Below are 24430 nucleotides of genomic sequence, written 5' to 3' on the forward strand. Positions count from 1 at the left end.
CCAGGAAGTAGATTTAGGTCTTCCATGATTTCACACCATTGCAACAATGCTCTCACATGCCACAATACTATTAATATTTCCACTCAAAGGAGGAATCCACAAAAAACAGACTAAGTGATTACATGCAAAGATATAAATTCCTAATGTAAGCCATAAACACATCTTTAATATTCATCAGCACTGTAACTTCACACTTAGTAAAAAGTTCACCCAAAAAACTGATGTCTGTAAAAGAATTTAAAGCAGACTACATTCAACAAAACAGACCGAAGCCCCCCCATGCCCAAAGTAATGTCAGGTACGGAGCTTCTTCACCAAAAAAATTCTACAGAAAATGCCTCCTGGTTCCAGGTGGGGCCACCGTCACTGTACTAGCCTTCCTTTCAAAAAACAAGATTCTCTCACTAACAATGCAACACAACTCTACTCAGGAAAGGCAGAAGACAAAATACTGACCTGGGAAAATAAAGAAACAACAATCAATGCTGTCATTAAGTACTGGTTATTTGGGGAATTGCGCTACAAATTGGAAAAATTTGCCCCCAGAGCTACATTAGGGAATAATTCTGTATTTTGGGGCTATATAAATAATTCCTGCTAAAGGGTACACCAGTTCCCAAGCCAACATTACTTTCACATTTGACAGTTTCCAAATCTGTACCAGAAAGCAGTTTTTTAAGGAGACAAAATGTGAAAGTTAGCAATAGCAAACCATCATGAAAGAGCAGGGTGGGAACTGATTCAGCAATTCCTTACTCACAGGTCAATCTACCTAATCCAAATTTTTTTTCTTCCATTTTAACACTCTGTGTTAAGAGCATCTCTTTACTCATACAACTTTCAAATGTAAAATAGGCTAGAAAATTAGTATTTAAATAGCTACCGTAAAAGCCAAATGCTGCTTGAAGTATGTATCTACAGAAAAAAACATTCAAGAAAAATACAGGTAATGTCCTAAGCAGAGTTTCAGTGTTTTTCAGGCACTTTCCCAGACCTTAAGCGACATTATGAACCCAGCAGTCAGTCTGAGGAGAAAAGGCAGAGAGGACTGAGGAAAACACCACCAAACTCAAAATGAGCAGTGCGCAATTTTTCTCCATTATCAAGATCATGTCATTTTCCAGGAACTGCAGAACACACCAGCACAGGAGGAGCAAGTGCTATTAACCAGTTTGCTTTTGCAGTTTAAATTCAGACATGCAGGCTGCTATCCTCAACTTAAATATATGGCTGTATTCCTTGATTTAAATTGATCCAGGAAATAATTTCTCAAAGATTATGCATACTGAGTTTCAAGTAATGACTAAAATAGCAGCTACCTAAGGTAGCAAACCACCCTTCATGTTCAGCACTCCCTCCTCCCCTTCCAGTAACTAGTAAATTATTGAATTCAGACCCAGCTGAACTTACAGTCCACTGTTCCTGCAAAATTCAACAGGTCGTAGTCAAAAAAGCAAAACTACATTTGGTTTTAGAAGTTCATATTAACATGCAATTAAACTAAGTCAAGCACTGGCTTGCTTTGGAAGTTTGGAACTTGTTGACCTCTAGATAACTAAGTGAATCAATGCTGCACATACCACTTAACCTCAACAGAAAAAAATCTTGATCACATCATAAAATCAATGACAGCGATAAACCTAACTGTGCATTTTAATGGTGATCTGCTAAAATGATGATGAATGTGCAGAATAAACTACATACTTTGCCACGTTAAAAAAAAAAATCAAACAGACTGTACATGCTGTCTCAGCAATAACAATAGTTGTCCCAAGGAAAATGTGCTCTGTTGGAAACAGTGTTTAAGTCTTTAAGCTAGTAATTAGTAATCAGGAGCTAGAAAACCTTTATAAAGCTTGCAGGATATAAAGCCACATACAGAACAAATGATCCATAATCTGATGATGTTAACACCTCCTATGAAAATTTTACATCCTTAATGTTCCCCAAAAATGCCATCCCAGAAAAGGTTGAACATCAGAGTAATACAGGTTCTATGAGGTTAGTCACACCGGGGAGCTAGAGCAATTAGCATTTCACCTTTATCCTTCTGCCAGTAAATAAAACTGTCTCATCTCATAAACAACAGCTATATTTTAACTGGAGCTCAAAGAAATTTCTTCTCATACTACAACATTTATGCTTTTACCTGGGAAGCAAGAGCTATCAGACTTCTGATGCCAGTGTAAGGAATGAACAACTTCATAATTTTGTTATTTTTTCATTCCGTCCACTTTTCTGACCATTTTCTTTCTCACCACTTCACCTTATCAGACACTAGCGAAGCACCTAATATTTATGTATTCAATCTGTATGTAACTTTATTTTCCACAAAAATATTTTGCTTTTTAAGTACTGAATTTGAGAGAAAAATCCTAGGCTACAGAAGTGATGTAAGCAAGGAGAAAAATGCCTGTCAGCACAGATTGTCTAGAAGCATCCAGAAAATCCATACAAACAAGCAGAGGAAAAAAAAAATATTTTCCACTGGACACTGAAAAGGACGAGAAGCAGAACTGAGAACATTTCTATACGCCGGGTTCACCAGAGGGGAACAGAGTCGGCCAGCTCGCTTCATTAGTCAGCGTTGGCATTCCCAGCTCATTTTAGTAAATGTTAAAAGTGTCGATCAATATTGCAAAGACATCACAAGCACATAATTACAGACAGCCAGCAGGTGTGCCTGTTCATCTTCCCATATCTCAAGGCAAAGCAATAAGGAAAGTGAATTAGCTACACTAAAATACTCAACAAAAGCCACAAATGCTGACAATTTAAGTTGAAAAAAACTACATTCGTGCTTGTATGTGCAAAAAACCCACAAAGTCACAGTTCTACAGCTAGAATGGAAATCATGACTGCTATGTAACTGAAGTTATTTAAGAAACCATGAGACATAAGCAGTATCATTAAGACTTCTAGTGTATGGATGATGAGCACAGTTCACCCTGCCAGAAAAGCTCTAAAGCACACTTTGTTAGTCCACCGTTTTGGTCTGGTTTAGATAGCTTCAAACTGCTGAGACCTCAACAGAAAACAGCTCGGTATCAGAAAACAGAACAGAAAAAAAACAAACCTTTTCTCATTAGTCATGACTGATCTCAACTTGAACATGAGATTCTGCAAGACCTGCACGCATCTATAACAAGATTTATGAACCTGTAAGGTATAGATCTGAATCATCGCTTTCACGTGGTAAAAGGAGAAACTGAGAATCATGTTTCACTAGCCACAAATACATGTTTTTTCCTGTTACAGAAATCTCACAGAACAGCGTAGCTGTAATTCAGGTTATTTTCTGGCTGTTGGTTTGGGTCTTTTTAAATATCCTTAAGGACTTTACTTCAAAAAGTTTGTTACACATGTTCTCAGTGCCTTCTTGCTAATGCTTTGCAATACCTTACATATGAAAACACAAGAGTATGTCCTTGTTTCAGGGTAAACACAATACAGCAGTAGATGTTTGCTTAGACTGGGCAGGAACTTACTCTCACATCCTCTTAACTAAAAAGCAAAACACATTTGCATTCTCACTTTGGAAGCCTACGCATCACTCATACTTTACTACCAAAGTATCTTTCACTTAGTTTACTTCCCCTGGTTTGATGGAAATACAGAAAAACAGCAAAAATACCCAGAATTATTTTAAATGTATTGTAACAAATCAGCTGGATCTTTCTCTATTTCAGTATACTTTCTAAGAAAGAGAGAACAGAGCCATCCAGCCTTCAGCATTTGATGCAGTACCACATAACATGTCAAACTGGAAAAGACTGGAATTACCAGAATAACTGAAGTCCACAGTGAAATAAATAAAAATGTGTTGAAATGAAAAAGTGACTACCAATTAGGAGGATGTTGCTAATGGCATTTAATTATCAGCTAAGAAACCAATCTTATTTTATATTCTTAATAACGACCTTCGCACAACAATAAATTGAACAGAATATCAATAGAAATCCTCAAGTCAAATCCAGGAAATATACTGATCTTCCTCTACAGACATATGATACAGGAAAACCTGAATAACTCTAAAGATCCGAGCAACAGAAACGCAATGAAACTTCCTTACAAAAGTACATGACTAGCATAACACAGTAGAAAGCTCTTGTTAGTCTGAGTGGGATTGCAGCCGTATAAAACAGTTACAAATGGACCTGAGTGCATTAGCCAACTACAAGATATCATCAGTCACAAGTCTGATGTAACCACTAGAAACCATGGTCCTAGGATACAGCAATTAAGCGTTTGGCAATACAAAAGGGTACATGACCGCCATGGCACAGAGCACAATACTTCACCTCTTGTTCACCTTAGCTGGCAGTTCAAACTAGAACAGGTACAAAAACAGGGTATTAAAAAACTCAGGGTATGAAATGCTTCTCTCAGAATGCAGAGCAATAGCTTTTGATTCTTTTCCTTACCAGAAAAACGAAGTTTGAACACGGGTTACATTACCTTCTATAAATTGTTTATTCCCTCCATGTCCAAAAAAAGAAGTGACTGAGCTCATCACTTTCTGCAGAAGGCCAGAGGAGACAGGGGAATAAAGTCCAGGTCTCTCTCAGCATGTGTCAAAAGACACCAGCAATTCTTTGTGTAGCTCATGTGAAGCAACTGGTGGTGGTGGGGAAAACCCTAGGTTAGTCCCTTGTGAGATATCAGGGAGCAGCCTCCCACGCGGCTCCATTCCTTCGGGGAGGAACTGCAGAGAGGCGAGGAAGGGATCGGATGGAGGAGTCTCAGGCGACGTGCTGGGTTGAACATTTTCCAAGTTGGACAAGCCGAAGCCTCTCAAAGCACGGTTGCCTCTGCACAGGCAGAGTGTCTCTGGGAACACCAGATGTTTCAAGAACAAATTTCCTCTTGGATCAATTTTCTTCCCAAAGTCACAACCTCCCCTACAACACAGGCTGAACTAGACACTATTACTAGACTAGCTCTTTCACTTCTACCCACAGTGTTTTTAAAATAAATATCCAAGTCAGTCTTCCTGCTGGTAGCTGCAAGCCAACAGAGGACAACTCCAGCAGTTTGAAAAACAGTAGAACTATTCTTTGGCAGACTCGAGAAGGACAATCTTCATTTAATGTTTGGAAAGGTCTTTGCAAACGTGCAGGTAGCTGCAGCACTGGTAAAACAGCCAGAAATCGGATCCAGCAATCCCCTGGTACCACCAACAAACACAAGAGGAAAGATGCCGGCATTCACCAGAAGAAACTTTTGTCATTGAAAGAAAACCGCTGTTTTTCAATAGACTACTGATCCTAAACTGGAACATGACCAGAAAGGTCTCTGAAAAACACTAATTTTAATTTTTTTTTTTAAATAAAAAGAGCAGTTATCAGGTGATTTCAGTGTTCTGAAGAGTTTCAGTATCAGTTCAGCATCACATAAGCAGATGCAATGTAAGTTACTAGACACGTAATTTCTTCCCTGGACAACAGTGTTGAAAGTTTTATATTTCATAGCTTTGGTTTCCATTTAAAATCATACAACCAGTTAAGAAGTGTGTTTAAATCATACTTAGCTGACACAGAACATGGCTAATCTACTCTGTGAGCAAAGTGCTTGTGGAAGAGCAACAATACCACTGCTCCCAACGATGAGCAACATTATTAAACAAGTATTCCTACATAGCTTATGACAGAGTCCCTCTTCTACTTCAAGGTTAAAGTAGCTTCTTCCTATTTACACTAGCAAACTTAAGCTACAGTATAACCAGAATTCCTAACATCCTTATAGAAAAGCATCATTCTGTTTCCATATTAAATACCAAGACAACTTTTAGCTCTATCTACATGTTCATTGCACAGTATGTTATATTCTTGTCCCAACAATTTTAAAGTTTTCCATCTTCACTCCATGCCCAAAAACCCACCCTCCCATATGTTTCTTTATAAATTTTCTCCTTTTAAGAATCTAATCTTAAATCACAGGTGAAAGCCTCCCCCTTTCCACTTCAGATCCCATTTAAGGTCTCTCCCAGACCATGGGAATCACAAGTTAGCAGATAGCAAGTAAAACCCAAAACTTTCGTAGAAGACAGCACACAAATATTAGCACCAGCATCCCTCAGACCAAGGTCAGCATGCCGGAGAATAACTCCATTGCTGTGATTATTGAACACTCCTGAAGAGCCATTAAAATTGTATTTACTGATGATAAGCACATTTGAACAACATCTTAAAAAACAGCCGAATGCAAGGTCATACATTTGTAAAACACCAGCCCTACTATAGGAAAGGGAATTCTATCACAGAAGGCAATGACATTAAGGACTTTGGGCAGCACTGCAGATACCACGTGAACATTAATTCCTGACATGAGTCTGTAGCAAAAAGGACTAACAGGAGCCTTGGAAAGGAATATCAAGGAGAAAGACAATATTATCTCTTTGTATTGCATCAGTGAGATCAATAACGGACTGTCACCCTTCCATTCAGGGACCAACACCTTAACACAATGCTGAAAGCCAGAAATGCTGGTAGAAATAACTACAAGCATGATCACCAATCTGAAGGAAATGCCTTGAAGTAAAGTCTTTTTAACAAGAAAGGTAAAGGGATTACTTAATTACCACCAAAGATTATCAATTAGAAAAGAATCCAGTTCTTTTTAATACCTAACAAAGCAAATATACAGAAAGATACAACGACTAGGAGTTTAGTCAGCACAACTTTTTTTAAAGTTTCACTTCATTTTGGAAAGGAGAGATAATTCATGACATTAATAATTAACAAATAAGGCAACCCTGTCACTTATTGATAGCGGGTGACTTAAAGATATTTCAATCAAAGGTTATTACATTCAGCATAATCAGTGATTAGACAAGACTCTACAGATGGCAATGACTAAGGTGCCCGAGCACTGTCTGTACTCCTAACAGTCCTCTCAAACTCCAAAACTGAAGCTATCTTATAGAAAAGGTGTATCAAAACATTCTAGTTGCTCCAAATTTTACTTCCAGTAACTACAGGAATGTAACAGGCCATAGCTGGGCCACACAGCCAAGTATCCCATTCAGGATGGGGTCACATTAGTGCAGCAGCGCAAACCGATGACTGTAAAACACAGCTCCAGTCTCCTTTTGCCAAACCCCCAATTCCTAAAAGCTGAAGGTGAGGGCAGAAGATGATCCCCTCCCCAAAACCACACACAACAGGTGACAGTAGCCAAGCGAGCCTCCAGCGTTTCAGAGGTCAGGGGCAGAAGAGGAAACCCGGCTGCCAAAAAACACACTGCCCACAGGCACCCGACATACCCACACCTGCAGGGCCGGGGTGGTAAGGTTTACTTACCCTTCTCCCCATTTAACTTGGCGACCAGCCTCTCCCACAAACATTTTCCCCCTCAAACCTGGGGCCAGCTTCTCCTCCTTACAGGCACCCCTCCTTGCCCACACCTGGTGATCACCGCTCGTGCACGCTGCCCTCCCCTCTCAAGCCTGGCGCCCCCCCCCCCCCCAACACCCAGGCCAGCCCCCCCAACACCCAGGCCAGCCCCCCCAACACCCAGGCCAGCCCCCCCACCAAACACACACCCCTCCCAGTGCTGGTGCTCAACCCCCTCTCCAAACACCCTCCCAACCCTGCTGAGCACCCTCTCCCCGCCACAACCCCCGAAATCCTGCTGACCAGCGCTTCCCACACAGCCCCCCCCCACGCTGTACAGACTCTTCCTCACAAACAGCCCCCCCAAACCCTGCTGGCCAGCCCTTCCCACATCCCCCCCCCAAACCCTGCTGTACAGACTCTCTCACACAGCCCCCCACAATCCTGCTGACTAGCCCCACCACCACCACCACGACCACCACCACCCCCGCCCAGCGGCCAGGCTTCCCCTCACCAGCCAGGGGCTCAGGCCAGCCCAAGCCGCCCCAGCACCCCGCCACCGGCGGTGACCAGGCCCGCACCCCCAACGCTCCCCCCGGAGCGGCCGCCACTGCAGCGCCGCCCGCCGCGGCCTCCCCGCGTAGGCCACGGCAAGGGCCCAACGCAGGCCCAGTAGCCCGCCGCGGTGCGGAGCGGCCCAAGGCCGATGCCGGGGCCGAGGCCGATACCGGGACTCACTCAGGCAGGTAGGTGGAGGAGAAGCTGCTCCAGCGGTGCAGGGTGTAGCCCAGCACCCGGCTCTCGGGGCCCGCCGGCCCCGCCGCCGCCATCTTGTTGTCAGCAGCGGCAGCCGCGGCCCCGGCAGCGACCGCGGGGGGCGGGGCCGCGCTCTTAAAGGGGCCGCACGGGCGGGGGGCGGTGGTGGGGGTCTGTGTGGGGCGGTGGTGGCCTGAGGTGGAGCCCGGGCGGGAGGACGGGCTGTGGGGTTCCAGGAGGGATGTATCTTGTGGCTCCAGTGGGGTGACGGGCCCAGGGGGTGACACCCTGTGGGGCTTGTGGGGTGGATGCCCTATGGGGCTGAGGTGGTCTGAGGGGATCAGAGGGATGTCCTGTGGGGCTGAGGTGGTCTGAGGGGATCAGAGGGATGTCCTGTGGGGCTGAGGTAGTCTGTGGGGATCAGAGGGATGCCTTGTAGAACTGCTGTGGGGCTTGGGAGATGTTCTGTGGGGCTGAGGTGGGCTGTGGGGCTTGGGGGATGCCCTGTGGGGCTGAGGTGGGATGTGGGGATCAGAGGGATGCCTTGTAGAACTGCTGTGGGGCTCTGGGGGATGCCCCGTGGGGCTGAGGTGGGCTGTGGGGCTCAGGAGGACAGCCTGTGGAACTGCTGTGGGGCTCTGGGGGATGTCCTGTGGGGCTGAGGTGGTCTGTGGGGCTCAGAGGGATGCCTTGTGGAACTGCTGTGGGGCTTGGGAGATGTTCTGTGGGGCTGAGGTGGGCTGTGGGGCTTGGGGGATGCCCCGTGGGGCTGAGGTAGGATGTGGGGCTCAGGGGGAAGCATGGTGGGAATGGAGTGGGGTGGTGATTGCCAATGGGGACATCTCCTTTCCCAGCCCCACAGCAGCCCTGGCCACAGGTGGGTGCTTGGGAGAGGGATCTAGGAAAACCCAGTGTGATTCAATCCCAGGCTGGCTCCTGCACTGATCCCTGTTGTGGGTAGCACAGTTATCCTCCCTTGCTCCATTTTATCAGCTGAATATTTGACTGTGTATTCTTATACTTCCCAAGAAGCTTGTTTTGACACTTCTGCTAGTTTTTAAATGCTCGGTGGTGGGTTTTTTGGGGTTTTGTTTTTGGTTGGGTTTTTTCCCAAGGATTTGAAGCTATTAAAGTCACCATAAATACCAGTAAATAGATAAATAAAAATAAATAACAAGTAAAATGAAAATGCAGATGATCGAGTAGTTCCCAGATGTAGTTTTTGACCAACAATCCTGTTTGAAAGCAGTTGTAGATTGAGCGCTGGGTGCCAGAATTAATCAGGGGCTTCTTTCTTTCTTGGGTCATTTTTTCAGTCCATACAACAACTTGTCTACATGCTTCACAGAGAGGCAACCTGGCGGTCTGGGCTGTGGGAAGGAACCCAAGTGGTTTCCCACATTGTGCACACTGTTGTATTTAATAACTTTTTTTTTCTTTTGCTGTGGATTTTAGGAAATAACTTCTATTTAATCATTTCCTCCTTTGCAGTTGATGCTGCTGAATAATTTGCCAGCAGCACTGGTACCTCTCCGGGTCTGCGGTGCCGTGCCTAGTTTGGAGGGAAGCTGCCGTCGGGATCTCCATTCCTCCACCGGGTTGTTTTTCAGTGCTTTGGCCCACTGTGTTGCTGCATGCTAGGACACTGGCTCTGAAACCCCAAACACCTACGGTACCAGCACGTAAATTGGGTCATCTTTGACACGTTTCTCTGTCCAAGGTTGTTGTATGATTTTTCCTGGAGGAGGGAGATGTTTTCTCCCAGAGTCCCCACCAAAGCAAGGGGGGAGACTTGGACATCCCCGGGGCAGCTCCAGGCTGCTTGAGAAGGAGATATTTCAAGACCGGGGTGGGGAAAAAGCCCCAAACAAACAAACAGCTGTCTGTTGGAAATGACAGATTGGAGAGATATTATCAGGCAGGACAGCAAGATGCCTGGCTAGATTAAATTAGCACAAGGATATTTTTTTTTTTCCCCTTTATTTTAGGAAAGCGAGTGAGAATGCGGCAGAAAATCTGCCTGCGGATGAAAAACTCGTTCAGCAGCCTTGAAGGCTGAACATCACTGGGTATTTCAAAAGCAAGGGGGGGGCAGCAAGTGCTTCATCTCAAGACCCCTTCCCAGGAGGAGGGTTTGCAGCATTTTCACTGGTATCAAAGCCACGCAGCTCTGCAACAGCGCAACAAAGTCCGTACACAAAGCGCAAATATCCACACCTCCCTCTGCTAACAAAGCTTTTTGAAGTTTGTGGCCTTCTTTCCAGTGGCATTTCAGACTTCAGTTATCCAGACTTATGCTTGCAGGCATCCCCCTCCCAAAATTACCGCAGGAGTATTAAAAGAAATAGTTTGCTAAGGATCTTGCCAATAATATACTCCCAGCCCCAGAGGAGGAGATGTTACCTCAGCATTTGGAGCCTCACTAACAACCTGCCCAAGAGAAGTGATGTCATCTAAAACCTGTGACCTTTGAATATGAAATTCAGGGGATTACAAGTGAGTGGTAGGCAACAGCCCTGCAGTAGCCAAGAGGAAGAGGAGGAGGGAGAGGCAGCAGCTCCCTGCTCGCTGTTGCACAGTGCAAACCACCCCAGGAGTTTCTCTGTCCGATATCCTGTTACCGCTTGAATCAAGACCTGGATGCCGAGCCAGCTTATTTTTAGTGCATTTTGGACTTAAAGCGAAGCGATTGCTGGTGAAATATACAGTACTGACAGCCCTGGAAAATCTTTATTCAGCTGCAGCATAGGCAGCAGGGAAGGCTGTGAGGAAGCAAAGCAATCCCGAGCTGCAAACTGAGTCCCCAGTTTCTCTGGCTCAGCCCGCCCAGTGCTATGCAGTTACCAGCGGTCGCTGGGAGAGGGTTTTTCCACGCTCTGAGTGGACTGAGCACAGTGGGGAGGAGCGTGGCATGCAGGGAGCGGCGCGCTGCAGATTTGGACAGCCTGCAAGCCTCCAGCTAAGCTCTCCGCATCCCGATCAGGTCGGCTGCTGGAGCTTAACTGCAGTGGCAGTGGGGCCATAAAAATGGGAAAGACTCGGAAAACATGAGTATCTGAACCCCGTTCTGCTAGTCCAGGGCCATGCTGCATTTGCTGTGCTAACACAATGCTGGATCCGTGCAACCTGGGGAGCCCAACGGCACTGACGCTGCCCTGTGCCACCTCCAGCAGCGACTCAGACCCCCTGCTTTGTGGAAGAACACCAAAGAGGGCAGTTATGAAGCAAACACCGTTCAGAGCAGTCCTATTTCTGACGCCCTCGCTTGGGACCTTGCTGAAACCCCCCAGCACGATTTGGTGCCTCCCAGACCTGAGCTGGCCGGGTAGATCCATACTGCCTGTGGCTGGCTGCTTCGTGAGGATGAGGCCGCAGAGGGGAAGTGAGAGCTTTTCTAGCAGTAAAAATGGGTCCCTTTGGCGTTCAGGGCGCTGCCTGCCAGAGAGCCAGGCGGTCCCTGGATGGGTGCCTTGGACAGTAGCTGGAGTTTCTGGGAGAGGCCAGGGTGACCACAAAAGATGTCCCCCACATCTCTTTGCCAGGAGGATGCGCGCACGTCGTTCACATGCTTGTCGTCAGTAAGTTTGAAATCCAACCACGGGCAGCTCAGGGATTTGACAATTGTTTGTGTCTGCCTCAAGACAAATATCTCATTCCCCCCGTCACAAAGTTGCTCCTCTACTGCGCGTGTGTTTCGAGTTTCCTCATGCAAAACCTGCGTGGGTGTTTGGATATGTAATGAGCACATAGTTCAGGATGAAAACAAGTTGCGTGGAAGAGCCAAGTAACGCCAAAAAAATGAAAGCAATACAAACAACAACATGGCACGCGGCCATACCAGCTCGATCGTGGGCCAGCCGGATCTCACGTACTCCCCGGAGCTGCAGAGCCGATCAGCTGTTGGAAAAAGAGACCTTTAAAGACAAGCGAGAGGAAATAGCACTGGCAGCACAGGCCACAGCATGTTTCCTTCCAAAGTAGGACAGAGCCAAGGACATTAGGCAGAGCTGTAACATTTGGGGTCTCGTTGCTCAGCCGTGAAGTAAGGCGAAAACCTCAAGTGGGCTGCAGTTGTGTAAACTCCTATTGTTTTCTGAGCGGAAGCGGAGCGCTGGCCTGACAGGGTGTTGTTGTACCAGATTTTGGCGATCCTTGCTCACCTAACCGAGCTCTTTCTGCAAAGCCAGGGCTTCATTTTAACTCGTTACATCGTGCAAGGGGAATAAACCCGCCTGCCCATGCTGGACCCAGGCTGAAGAGCATCCTCCCAAACTAAAGACATGCTGCCTCCCATAGCATATTCAAAGAAAAATACCTCTAACCTGTGGGCAAGGCTGGAGCGGGACCGGAATCAATTCCTAAAAACTCCCCAAACTAGCCTCACTCATAATAGTCTCTTACTTTGATGATGCGATGGAAAAAAAAAGTGGCAAAGCTGATTGAGACCCATTTTCTGTGGGGCGACAATGCATATCTGCACCAAAAATGGGTGAGAGCAAGCTTCAAAGACAGGTTATTTTTTTTTTTCCCCTTCATTTAGGGAGAGGGATCATCTGTGCCTTCTTACAACGTAGTAAAACAACACCTCCTTCAACATGATGAAATACCTCTTCTGATCTAGGCCCTGATCCAAGCATCTGCTCCTAGGCCACGCACTTGAATACCTGCTTGAGTCCTCTTCATCACCTCTTGCTGCATCCGTCCTTTGGTTAAAGGCTTAAATCAGTGAAAGACCTCACTGGCAATCCAGAAGATTGAAAGGGGCCTGAAATACCAGTGCCTCCATACGCACGTTGGCATAATTCTTTGTGTAAAAGCCAGCTTTAAAAGGCTTGTTTTACAAAGCACAAGCAGGCATTTTTTTCGAATCAAGGTCAGTAACTCAGCTTCATTCACCAGTCTCCAGCTGCAAAACAACATGCCCCAGACAATGGAGGAGAGTGTATCTGAGTCAGAAGATGCCTTTTAAGGGATACAAGTGGCTCCGAGCCACGCTGAGGAAAGAAGACCTCCTTGGTACCCTTGCGTGCTTGGCCCTGTCTGAACTGAAACGGGGCACCCGAGGGCAGGAATAGCTGGTGAGATGGGAACGGCGGCACAAATCGTATTCACACCCTCCGTGCCTCAGTAAAATGCGCTTTTCCGATGTCACTCCCGTGCCACCCTCTCCGTGCTCACCAGTGTGATTGCACCCCCGCGCTCGTCTTCACTCCACGATTCAGCGAGCACTCGTAGGAAGCAGATGAGATGCTCGCAGCTGTGCCGCAGGCTAAAAATATTTGCTCATCTCTTTCCCCCCCCCAGGCAGGTGCGCTCATCCTGGGCAAGGCTGCTCCCAGGGGGGTGGTGCTTGCACACCAGTCGCACGCTGCAGTTCAGCACTTCTCCCTTTTCTACGTGGAGCGCTTGGGTGTTGTGATTATTTCTCTGAATCACCCAAAGAAGATGCTCTGTCCTGTGTTTCAGATGCAAAATGTGCCTTGGAATTCAATAGTTACTATAGTGCCGTAATTACACACAGAGTACTTAGTCACAATGGCTAGACCTCTTGTTATTAGGTTTGGACTCCTTCTGTTGCTGTATTTTAAAGACCTTTCTGCTAAATTCTTTCTCTCTGCTTTAAAAATAGTTCATTTCAGTATTTGCTCCCTCCAAAGATAGCCGAAATTCATGGCTGTGATGGAGCACTGTTCGCCAAATTGATAGTAGGAAGGATGGGGCTTGCAGCCCACTTTCTGTTGCAGTGGTCCCAGATGCACATCAAAATTGGCTTAAATGACACCAGCAAAACATTTCCCAGGATCCAGGAGCTCTTGGGCACTGATCCTGGCAACATTGCTGTCTGCACTTTGGAGAGGACTCACACTGTCTGTTTGGGGCATCCGCACCTTCCCAGGTGCTCCCCTTCCCCTTGAGAGTACAGAGAAGGTGAACTCCTTGGGTGCTCTTCCTAGAGGATGCTTCAGCCCAGCTGAATGGGATAGGTCTTGGGCAAGGATGAATTACTCTCCCAAGGTGCTGGTCTTTTATGCCAACCGTAAAAGAAGCTCTACTTTATTGCAGACAACCAAGATGAGTAAGACAACACTTCACATTGCTCCTCCAAAAAGCAGGGATGCTCTCCACCCTACACAGTAGGATTGGCCTTTCTCCGATTAACCTCCTTTTGTGCCCCGGTTTCCCTATCTGGAGAATGGAGCTAAATACTTAATTGCCTACTTTCTAAGGAGTCAGGCAGGATAATTAGCTAATGTTTGGGTAATGCGTCATAGGGTAGGAGTGCTTAGTAGTATTGCTGTCAGCAGCACAGTGGGAAGTGAAGGACTCAATCTTGTTTTTCAATCAGGAATGTCACTGTCTCCCCTAAGTTCATTGTTCCCATTGACTAGTCTGCTGAGGGCAGGGCACTTTCGAGAAGTGTTTAAAGGAAGAGGATGCCAGGGACAGCGGAGAGCTATTTGCGATCCAGGAGAAGAGCTGTGAGAATAACTGTGGATTTTGGAAAGAGAAAACTGCCAGTGAAGACAAAAGCAAGGAATATGACTGGGACTGCACAGAAAGGGCTTACGTCTGTAACTGTTGCGTAAATATTTAATAACAAAAAGTCCTACAAGTAACAAAAGTGCATCGGGGAAACTTTTCTTGTGCTGCATTTATTACATGCATGCAGCACAGCAGGAAGCATGATAGAGAGACCCATCTAACTCACCCTAGGGACTGAAGTAGAATTAACCTAAAAGAGATTTCACATCTTTAATTTTTATTATTCTGCAAATTATGTTATGGATGAACTTCAAGCCCTTCTCATGTCCACTGATCATAATTGATGAGATTTCAATCGTGTCTCCTTGAAGTTAAACATCTGAGAGACACTTTGGTTAATAGTTTGCCTTTCAGAGCAGTGCATTAGCTCTCTTGTGCTTCTGTTCACTTAATTTAGAGCGAGTGCCCAAGAGTGGTGCAATTAAGGAAGGAATCTTGGGCTGAAGCTCTCTATGCTTTCAAATGACCAGCAGACCCTTCAGCGACGGCTTGTTTTTTCGGTAGCTGGAACAACACTTTCTGTGACTCACTACTAATTATGCTCTGGATTCATAAACAAATGTTTTTAACCTCTTCTTGTTGTATCTGAAAATTATTTAACCATCAGCGCTGTCCCAGTGCCATCCTGGTAGCGCCACTGTGATCTGCCATCCCACCTCTGCAAGCTTGGCTATTTTGCTTTCCAGCCACACCAGGGAAGCGCATTTTCCCTCTGCATCTTTTCTAAATGAGCCAATATTTCTCACACTCTTTATTTATTTTCTTGTCCTGGAGACAGTCTCATGCTTTGATCTGTACAAAAGAGGAGTTTTCCAGTGAGGTTGCTGAGCTCTCCTTGTTTCCTGTTGAGTGTCCAGCCACAGGCCACGTGGAGATGATGCCAACTCCCTTCTCTTTTCCCCAGAGGTGGTTAGCCAGCCACAGACCGTCTCAGCAGCTTCTGCCAACTGCTCTGCACACTGTATGGATGTCTCACTTGGGATCTATGCAGCCAGGAGCCAGGAAAAAAGGAACACGGATAACCTGGAACTGATACTCTCCACTGCTTGCATTCCCCAACCTTTGCAGAGTGGTCCGTAAGGAGGAGCGATGCCTGACCTCCGGAAAAGGAGAGTATCCTTTCACTTGCCAGGCCTGATGAAATGAAAATCTGCAGACATGCTGTCGTGGTGCATTGCCTGCTGTAAGACAGCCGCAAGCCAAACCCACCACCCCATCGCAGTGCGCCCCAGGGAGGGTTTGTGCCCAATCTCTGATGTCTCAGAAAGGCTGCTTTATTCTAGAGAATTGCTTCCTGTTGTGTCTATTCCTGGTTTTGTACTAAGTAGGTGGAAATACTGCCCGCAGTTCTAGGAAGGGCAGGGCTTAGGGAAGGATATACCTATTCATCAAGATCACCCTCCATGCCATGGCTTGATGCTCCATTTAAGACGCTCTTTGGCACTCAGGCTCAAGTGGAAAACAAGTGAGACCCACTGGTCCCATGAAGAGGGACAATTTTTCCCTCCACCAAAGAAAAAAAATAATTATGTTAAAGAATGAGCATCTTCTCTCAGTGCAGGTCATTTGGTTGGTCTCAAGTTGCATTTTCTTTCTCCAGAGGTTGCCCCAGCAGCAAATCCACCCAAATGACCTCCTCTGTGCTGTCCAGAGCCTGAGCCTAAGGCCTGCCCCCCACCCCCAAAAGACTGTTTGGGGGTGCTGTGGGAGTGACACATGGGACGGAGCTGTTTGTTTTTTCCTATAGATCCAGGAGTTTTCAGTCCATTGCTGGGTAGTGTTTCCATTTTCTGCGAAGACAGGAGAGCCACATACCCAGCAGGAGGCTTCGTTTCTCACCACGCTCAGCTTCTCCCGCCCCATAGGAAGCAATTTCCCAGGAGCCACAGATGGGCATGGACTGGTGCCTGAGCCTATTCAGACACTGCTAGTCTCTGCGGTTACGTGGTTTTGCAATCTGCTTCCTGGGAAGAGGAAGGAGACAACGGTCCTGTGACTGCTGAAGGCTTGGGATGGACTTGTGCTTACGGGCAGTCATCTTTGTGGGCTTGGCAGCCAGAGCTCAGCGGTTTGTGGGCTGTGTGGGTGCCATCCGTGCTTCTTTCCTGACCTGCTCCCATCCATGGACTGGCTGTGGGTCTCAGGGGCCTCCCCACATAGCTGAGAATGAGGGGTCCTGCTCCAGATGTGCCAGAGGGGAAGGATACCCTACCCAAGGCCAGAGGAGAAGAAAGACACCTCGTCCTTCAATATGGGCACCTGGAAAAGCCCAGCCCAGAGAGTACCAGCATGACACATGCTGGAATAAAACAAGCTCCTTCCTAGCCCCATTCATTCATTCCCTTGCTGGTTTAGACTGGGACACAAGACAACATTCAAATCATGTCCTGAAGTGGTGCTGCATGCCACAAGCCAAGCAGATCCCAGTTTCTCCTGGTCCTGGCTGTAACACGATGGACACCCCAAAGGGCAGCTTGTCCTTCTCCAGTCTGGACACCTAGCAAGGGACTTTGCTTCCTGAACAGGTCATCCTGCATTACCTGCTGATGTATTCATGTTTGTCCAGACTTATGTGCAGAAAATTCAAGGTCCTTGGTTGCTGCAGGGAGAGAAGGAGTTTACGTTGCATAAGCCCCTGGGTAAGAGCCTTTATGCGGGCACGTTGTTCCTGGGATTTGTCTCATTGAGGCCTAAGGCTGCCTGTGCCCTTCTGCAAGGTAAGGCTCTCAGCCTCCAGCTCACGCTCTTATCTTCCCCAAGACCCTTATTTCTGTCCTTTCGCACAAATCTGGTCATCTTTGTCAAAGAAGGGGAATATGGCTCTATGCAAAACTGGGAGAATATAACCTCACCAAATATACCCCTACACGTGCCCCAAAGCTGCAGTTTTTCTCACAGTTTCCAACTCCCTACTTGCCATGGATATCTGGGGAGCACCTATCACCCATGCCTGCTGCGGAGCCCTAAAGATGAACCCAGGGGAGGCAGAACATCCCTGCCTCCTCTGGCAGGACAGCAGCAGCAGACATGGCTCCCCCCCGGGAATACACAGCTCCGAGGATAAAAATAACTCATTCTGGAAATGGAAAAGGGCAAAGCAAGCGAAGAAGAAAACGTGAGTCAAGCCAGGTTTGCACGGCAAAAGGGAAGGTGGGGGAAGAGCAACAACAAAACACTGATCGATGCTACAGAACAGTTAAAGGAGGGTGAAGGGTTTGCAAAAACGCCAGCCCAAGAAGTACCAGAGAGACAGGTCTATCTCCAGAGGGTGAGGGCTGGAAGATGTAATCCTGCTCTGCCTGACATTGCCTGGGCAAGGCTGGAGGGGAAGGCCACAAAAAACACATCCCCAGCGGTGCTCTGGGCCCCATGCAAGGCTTTGCCCCACAGCACTGGCCCCACTGAGCTCCTCTACCCTGAGCACCTGCCCCAGCTCCCCATGCAGCTCCTTTGCTGCTGACCCCGCAGCTGTGAAGAAGGGTTTCCTCCTCCTAAGCCAACATCCAGTCAACGGAGAAAGTGGCTGGGTAACCTTGGGAACCCATGGAGATAGTGGCCATGGGCAGACTGGAGGTGCCAAACCAGCCCACGGCAACTGCTGGGGTGTCTCATGTCAAGTGTGATTCAAGCCACCCACTGCTCCTGCCCGCTTAGACCTTGGCTTCCCCTGCTGCCAGCAAGAAGCAGTCGCATCTCGCTGTGTAGGCATCTAGAGTACATGACTGAATGCAAAACCAGCTAGCAATTAAAAAGAAGGTAATTCCAAGAAAATGCTTGCATGTATTAGGCAAGGACAGCATGTACTCCAGACTGCTGAGAGAGGAAAAGAAGCAACAGCGGTGACCTTTTTTAAGTGATGGAAAACCAGGGAGATAACTGGGAACTTGGAAAAGAGGTCAGGAAATGGAAAGAAGAGCAATCATGGAAATTTTTACCTGGCAGTTCTGACTTGGGTCCCGAATACAACAAGGGGAAAGACAGGGCGCGACACAAATCTCTGACCATCTAAAGGATGATGGAATAAGGAAAGTTAAGCTATGGGACTATCAAGAACACATAGATGGAGAGATTTCTTATCAGTCTACAAAATGAGTGGATGTGGGAACACCGTAAGGCAATATATCAATTCATTTGTGAAGAATTTAACGCAGTGTCTAACAAAGCCCTTTTTTTTTTTTCAATTAATTTCTCTTGGCTTGCATCTGAACATCATCACACAGGCTGAACGTTGCAATTTAAAGGTCCTCTCAGATGACCACGCGGTATCTTGATTCCTCCCAGATAAAGTTTAAGCATTTCTGTTAATGACCCCATCCCTCCGTTGAAGCTGCCGTTCTGCAGATATGAAACCACTGCATTCATCTGCCTCCTCCAACCTCAGTGCAGATAAGACTCGGCAAAACACCGCATCCCCTGGGATGGAGGCGGGGAAGTGAGAAAGCCAGCAAATGAGTCATCTCAGCCTTACAGGCAAGATTTGCCTGCGATCTGCGCCGTGCAGAAGGAGAAGAGCCGCACAAGGGGCTTGCAGGAAGCTGATTCTCATCCTTCAGGGACCCTGGATCCTGCCCAAGGACCACCCTGTGTTATATCACTCATTATCAAGGTCTTAACGAAAGTCTCCACCGGCTCCCGACATGTCCTCGTCTCCCTCTCTTGTCCTGCAGGTCCATCTCTGCTGGTTTTCCATCAGTGGAGAAGTGCCTTCTTCTGAGAGGACGCAGCAGTGGTTTCTGGCCAAAATCCTAGGGGATGTAAATGTAGGCCGTGATGCAAGAGAAACTGACTTTCCAACTGTGCGTGGCAAGAATGGCCCCTCATTAAGGAACTGAAACGCGATCCATCGAGGCCATCTCTTGCAACATGCTGAAGACCTGATTATGGTCATTTTCCTCCCTGCTTCCACTGCATGCCTGGGAAAGGGACACAGTAATTAAAGTTTGAATCTCATTAAACCCCAGAAAGTGCTTGGCTTTCTCAGAATCCAATTATCACAAATGCTACGTAACGCCAGTCAGGGCACGGCTTGTTTTTGGTGTTTGGAATTATTTTTGTTAAACATACAAATACGGTGTGAAATCAAATTTTCCAGAGGATGTTGAAAATCTGAAGAGGGCACAGTTACAAAAGCAATTTAAGGCCTGGAGAAAACGCCTTGGGGAGGGAGGAAGGGAGAGGCTGCAAGGACTCCGCTCAGCAGAAAGAGGAAGGAGGGGAACATAGCAATGCTGCAAAAGGGTGGCAGAGCAGGGGTGCCCAGGGACAGAATAGGATGATGTCCCACGGGGACAGAGCCAGGATGTTGCACATCCTGCCCCAAGCCCTCCAGGGCCAATCTGGATGAGTCTGGACCAGCATCCCATCGAGGTGGCAAGTCCCAGCTACTGGCTAGTGACTTTAGGCACAGAGCAGTGGCCTGCTGTGGTTCAACCACGTCCCAACCTGTGCTGGCTCACTGCATGGATGCTTGTGTTTCACAAGCAGAAAGTCCTCGAGTTAACAGGCAGCTCGGTCCGGTGTGTATTCATGGGATGGGCTTGAGCTGGGAAATGATGTGATGAAGCAAGATGAAGCTGCTCTTCCTCTCCCTCTTCAATGTAGCAAGCCCCACAAAAACACATTGCTGGAAGCAGAAGCCTGCCACCTTCAAAGGAAATTGATCTTTCTAGCAAGTATTTACCGCGGAGAGGGAAGAGGTGAGGTCTCCGTCCTTCACCGGGATGGGAGCCTTTCTGAGGACACAAGCCACTTGTCTCAGCACACCTACAACCAGCCCCCGCAGCCGCGCGCTGACCCAGTGGTCCTTTCCACATGTACTGGTGGGCTGCAACGTCTGCAGAGCCCATCCGAAACATCATTCCCCTCTGCCCCTAGCTTGTCCTTGGACTGTGACCTCAGGGTTTTACTGACAGCGTGGCGGCAGCCATGCAGCCAGGGGTTACGGAGCATCACCCCTAACTGGAGTCGGCGGTGGAACTTGGGATGCCTGGCTTTGCTGCGCTGCTCAGCTGGTGACTCACCAGGGGAATGGGGGAAAGGCATTTAACTGCTCTGTGCCTCAGTTTTCTCAGCTGTAAACATGTATTAAAACAATAACCTAGTTTGCCGGGGTGCTGACAACCTCCAGCAGCGGTAGTGAGGAGCTCTGCCAACCTGGGGTAAAAGGTGCTAGTTAAGTGCAAAATAGTATTATGCTTTTTGTGGCACAGTGTGTCTGCCATACATTACGCTTATGTAACATTACTTAGCACTTAGTCGGCACTTCACATCTTTAACTAATTACACACAATCGAGCCATTTACCAGCGTGAACAGAAAAACATCCAATAATGAGTGATCTGGAAGTGTTGGACTGATTTCCAGACTCCTCCAAAAGTGAGAATTGCAGAAGATGGGAAATAGGATTTTGAAAAAGAAAAGCCAAACAAACAAACAAACAGATGCATTAAAAGAGAAAAAAAAATTATCAAACCGTGTGTCTGCATCAAAGGACTTGCAGGGTGAGAAAGCCCACTGCCTTTTCTCATGGGAACAACCAGCCGGAGCTCAGACTGCAGCATCTCCAAAGTACATTTAAAATTCACCTCCTCCTTCTTTTTGCAATTAAACACATATTCTTATGCACCTCGACTTTTAAAATAAATAATGACAATTTTTAGCGCTAGCAATTAAAAGCGACGCTGTTTACATTTTAATTAGTTCCTTCAATGCGACTCGCTCAGCTTCTTTCAATCAGAAATGGATGTATTTAGAAACAAGACATCTTTAAATGCTCTTTGGTTTTCTGTAAACAGTAGCCCTGCTCTGCTTTCAGGTTCTCAGGGTAGAGGGAACAGAGAGGCAATCTGCTGGATAGAAAACTCTGCACAGCTTTTCTTCCCGGTGGCGATTCTCTGTGGGAGTGCAGAAAAGGAAGTTTATTTTGGAAGTGAGAAAAATAAAGCAAGGTTTTGTTCCAGAAGAACACAAAGATAAGTAGCATCTGTGCAGCTGGAAGTGCTGTATGTGGCTGTGAAGACCATATTTACAGCTGCAAAATGCCAGGTATATTTTCACATCCTGGTAAGACTTCAGAAGGCATCAAAGTGCTACCAAGCTGGTTTCCAAGAAGCATTTTCCACCCACCTTTGGCTTGCGCTTGCAAAATCATCAATCACATTTCGGCTTGGTGCCATCTGTAGGCCTTTATTCAGCGTAGTGAGAGTCCATGAAAACTTTACCACTGATTTCAGTACAAGTATCAGTGTTGTTACAGCCTGGAGAATACAGGTGGGGTACATTGGGCCCTAGGGCTCTACATTTCAAAACTGTTGCGTCTGAACCTCCTTCAACAATTCACTGTCTGCACGCAGCAGGTTGTAGCCGACACATCTGCATCTCAGATGCGAACCTCTTGGAGAAAAGGCAGATGTCAAAATACCACTAGGAAAGCTTTTGCTGCTAAATAATTCTTCCAAATAAACAGCAACTGTGAACGTGTTGATAAAGCGTGTGGAGAAGCAGGTTCAGAAATCCACGGTTAATAGGAGCGTGGTAGGGTTTTAGCGCTGCTAAGCAATAGTCTCCTTTCTGCATCCTCACGCTGCTAAGTGAAGAGGTGTCATTATTTCTGACTCACAATAAACTCAGTGACTTGCCTGGGGCAGCAGTGGAAAGCCTCTGGAAGTAGGATGAGGATTTAATGCTTATTTGGGGAAAGTTCTGCCCAAATCTCTCTGTTTTCTCTTTCTCAGCAATTTCAACCCTGGCAGGTTGGTGGAGGAGAAAGTCTGGAGGAGCCACAACTGCAGTTCTAGCACTGAAAAATGCATTTGCCTTGTCTCTGCCTCAGTTTCCCTCTGTATAAACCACTACAGAGCTCTCTGACATGGGATAAATGTAGGGAAAATGCCCTTTAAGGACGCACTATTGTTATGGAGTTGGGAGAGAAGCAGCAAATCGCTGTGATTTGAAAGATAATAGAGCATCCCTGCCATGGCTGAGTTTGTAAAGAGAACCAATGAGGTGTTTGGGGTTTTTCTGGGTTACTTCCATGGGAAATGACTCCCTTGGTCAGGAGGAAAAGGCTGTAGAGATCATGCCTTGGGTGATTTCTGGTTGTCGTCCCCCCCAGGGATGGCTTCTCCCAGAGCTGCAGCCAGGATGGCGGTGGGCGAACCTCCAAGTTTGTCCCTGCCAGCCCCAGGATCCCCTAAGCCTGTGACCTTCCCTCACTGCTTAGTCTCCTCTAGCTACATAATAAGCAGATAAAATAGTAAGACCTTCAAGGGCTTTGCATTAGCTCATGCACTTCGTGCATCAGGATCCTCTGGGTGCACACAGTCAAAATCACACCCAGTTTCTGAGTTGCTTTATGAGAAATCCATTCATGATCTGGTGCTGGGGAAGAAGAAAGACCTGAAAGCTAAAATACACGAGAGCCATCATATAGGGGAGTGCAGGCATGCAGGCTGACGTCACCGCTCCTGTTTGCCCCGTGAGGTGATGACCATCGAGTCCATGTGATGTAGCCATTATTCCTCATGGCAGGACTGCTGTCTGATACTAAATCACCATGGGTTCTGGGTTTGATCATGATAATGATTAATGTGGGATGGGTTTTCCATTTTTTGTGCTTTCCATGTAATAGGAATGGTGCTTCAGGCATGCGATGGGACCCTCAAAACGCTTCTGCACTTGAAACGCTCCTCCTTTCCCCCTTCCACAGATGCACATCTGGATGGTGAGTGCAGAAACACCAGCACAAAGCATGTCCCCGACAACAAGACCAGCACAGGGGACATCTGACCCAAAGCCAGGAGCCTCCCTCCTATTTTGGGAGCAGCCCTGACCAACGTCTCTCGTCGGGCGGTTGAGCTGCAGGCAGCCCAAGGTGACGAAGCTGTCAGCCAGGGCTGATTCCTCCGGGTGCTGTAGCAGAGCCTGGAGGCAGCACGGCAAGTGCAGGCAAATCAAAGCTGTCACAGCTGGTTACGGCTGCCTTGAGTGAGGTTGAGTCGCCAGTTCCTTGGAGCCAGAGGATGGCATGATGCTTTGAAAAGGGGCCCGTGGCCAAGTGGCACCATCCGTTGTAGCGTCAGCGCTAGTCAGCTCCAGCTGTACGCCTGAAGGACCACCCCAGCCTCCCTAAAACTACTGGGTCGTGCTGTCTTGCTGCTTTGAGACTGCTTTTATATTTTTCCAGCCAATCCTCCACCTCCTCTCTGCTTCTCTCTAATTCAGCTGCTCATCCCAATGCAAAAGTCTGACGCATACACTCATGTGATGAGTTACGCTTTGGAAGACCTTCCTAAACCTGCTTCTCAGAGACTGGGAATGGATGGGAAACCTTGGACGCACAGCTTGTGAGCCGAGTTCAGCAGGGCTACAAAGAGGATTGCACAGGGCTAGAAAGCAAAACAGGGATTTGGGGGGGTTTAAATCTATATTTGAAGGGACAGTAAAAGGCAGTAGTGAGGGAGAAGGCTGGAAAATCCCAAGCAAGGCTCTACACAGGGCTAAAGGCCAGGAGATCGTCCAACATCATAAAAGCTAGCCAAGGCTGAGTCTCAAGAGGCTCCTCAAGGATGGGGAGCTGTGGACAGATGTGCGCTCCTGGATCCAGCTGTGCCACTGCATGTGCTCCCCCTCCAGCCGCTCCTCCCCACCCACCAGCTGCTCCAGCCCATTTAACACGAAGCAGCGTCACTCGTTGGAGTGGGCGCGGAGGATTTGGGGTCAGGATGATACTTGCCATTGACGGAGTGATGCAGAATGTCCTTTCCAGCTGAGGAAGGTAACAATTAGCTGGGGCACGGT

General features: G+C 47.3%; 1 protein-coding gene across 3 annotated transcripts in view; it reads right to left on the minus strand.

The window, feature by feature from the left end:
- MKLN1 (muskelin 1) overlaps nucleotides 1-8201 on the minus strand; it is a 97345-nt gene extending 89144 nt beyond the window's left edge. Inside the window, exon 1 of one of the 3 annotated variants that reach the window (XM_075758008.1) lies at nucleotides 8073-8201. In XM_075758008.1, coding sequence (XP_075614123.1) covers nucleotides 8073-8164 — 92 coding nt within the window. In that variant the 5' untranslated portion in view covers nucleotides 8165-8201. The remainder of the gene's footprint in view (nucleotides 1-8072) is intronic. The other 2 variants (XM_075758354.1, XM_075758273.1) reach the window with 2 other exon arrangements.
- Between the last annotated feature and the right edge of the window lie 16229 nt (nucleotides 8202-24430).

This window comes from Balearica regulorum, chromosome 1 (genome assembly GCF_011004875.1).
Source record: "Balearica regulorum gibbericeps isolate bBalReg1 chromosome 1, bBalReg1.pri, whole genome shotgun sequence".
NCBI lineage: Eukaryota > Metazoa > Chordata > Aves > Gruiformes > Gruidae > Balearica > Balearica regulorum.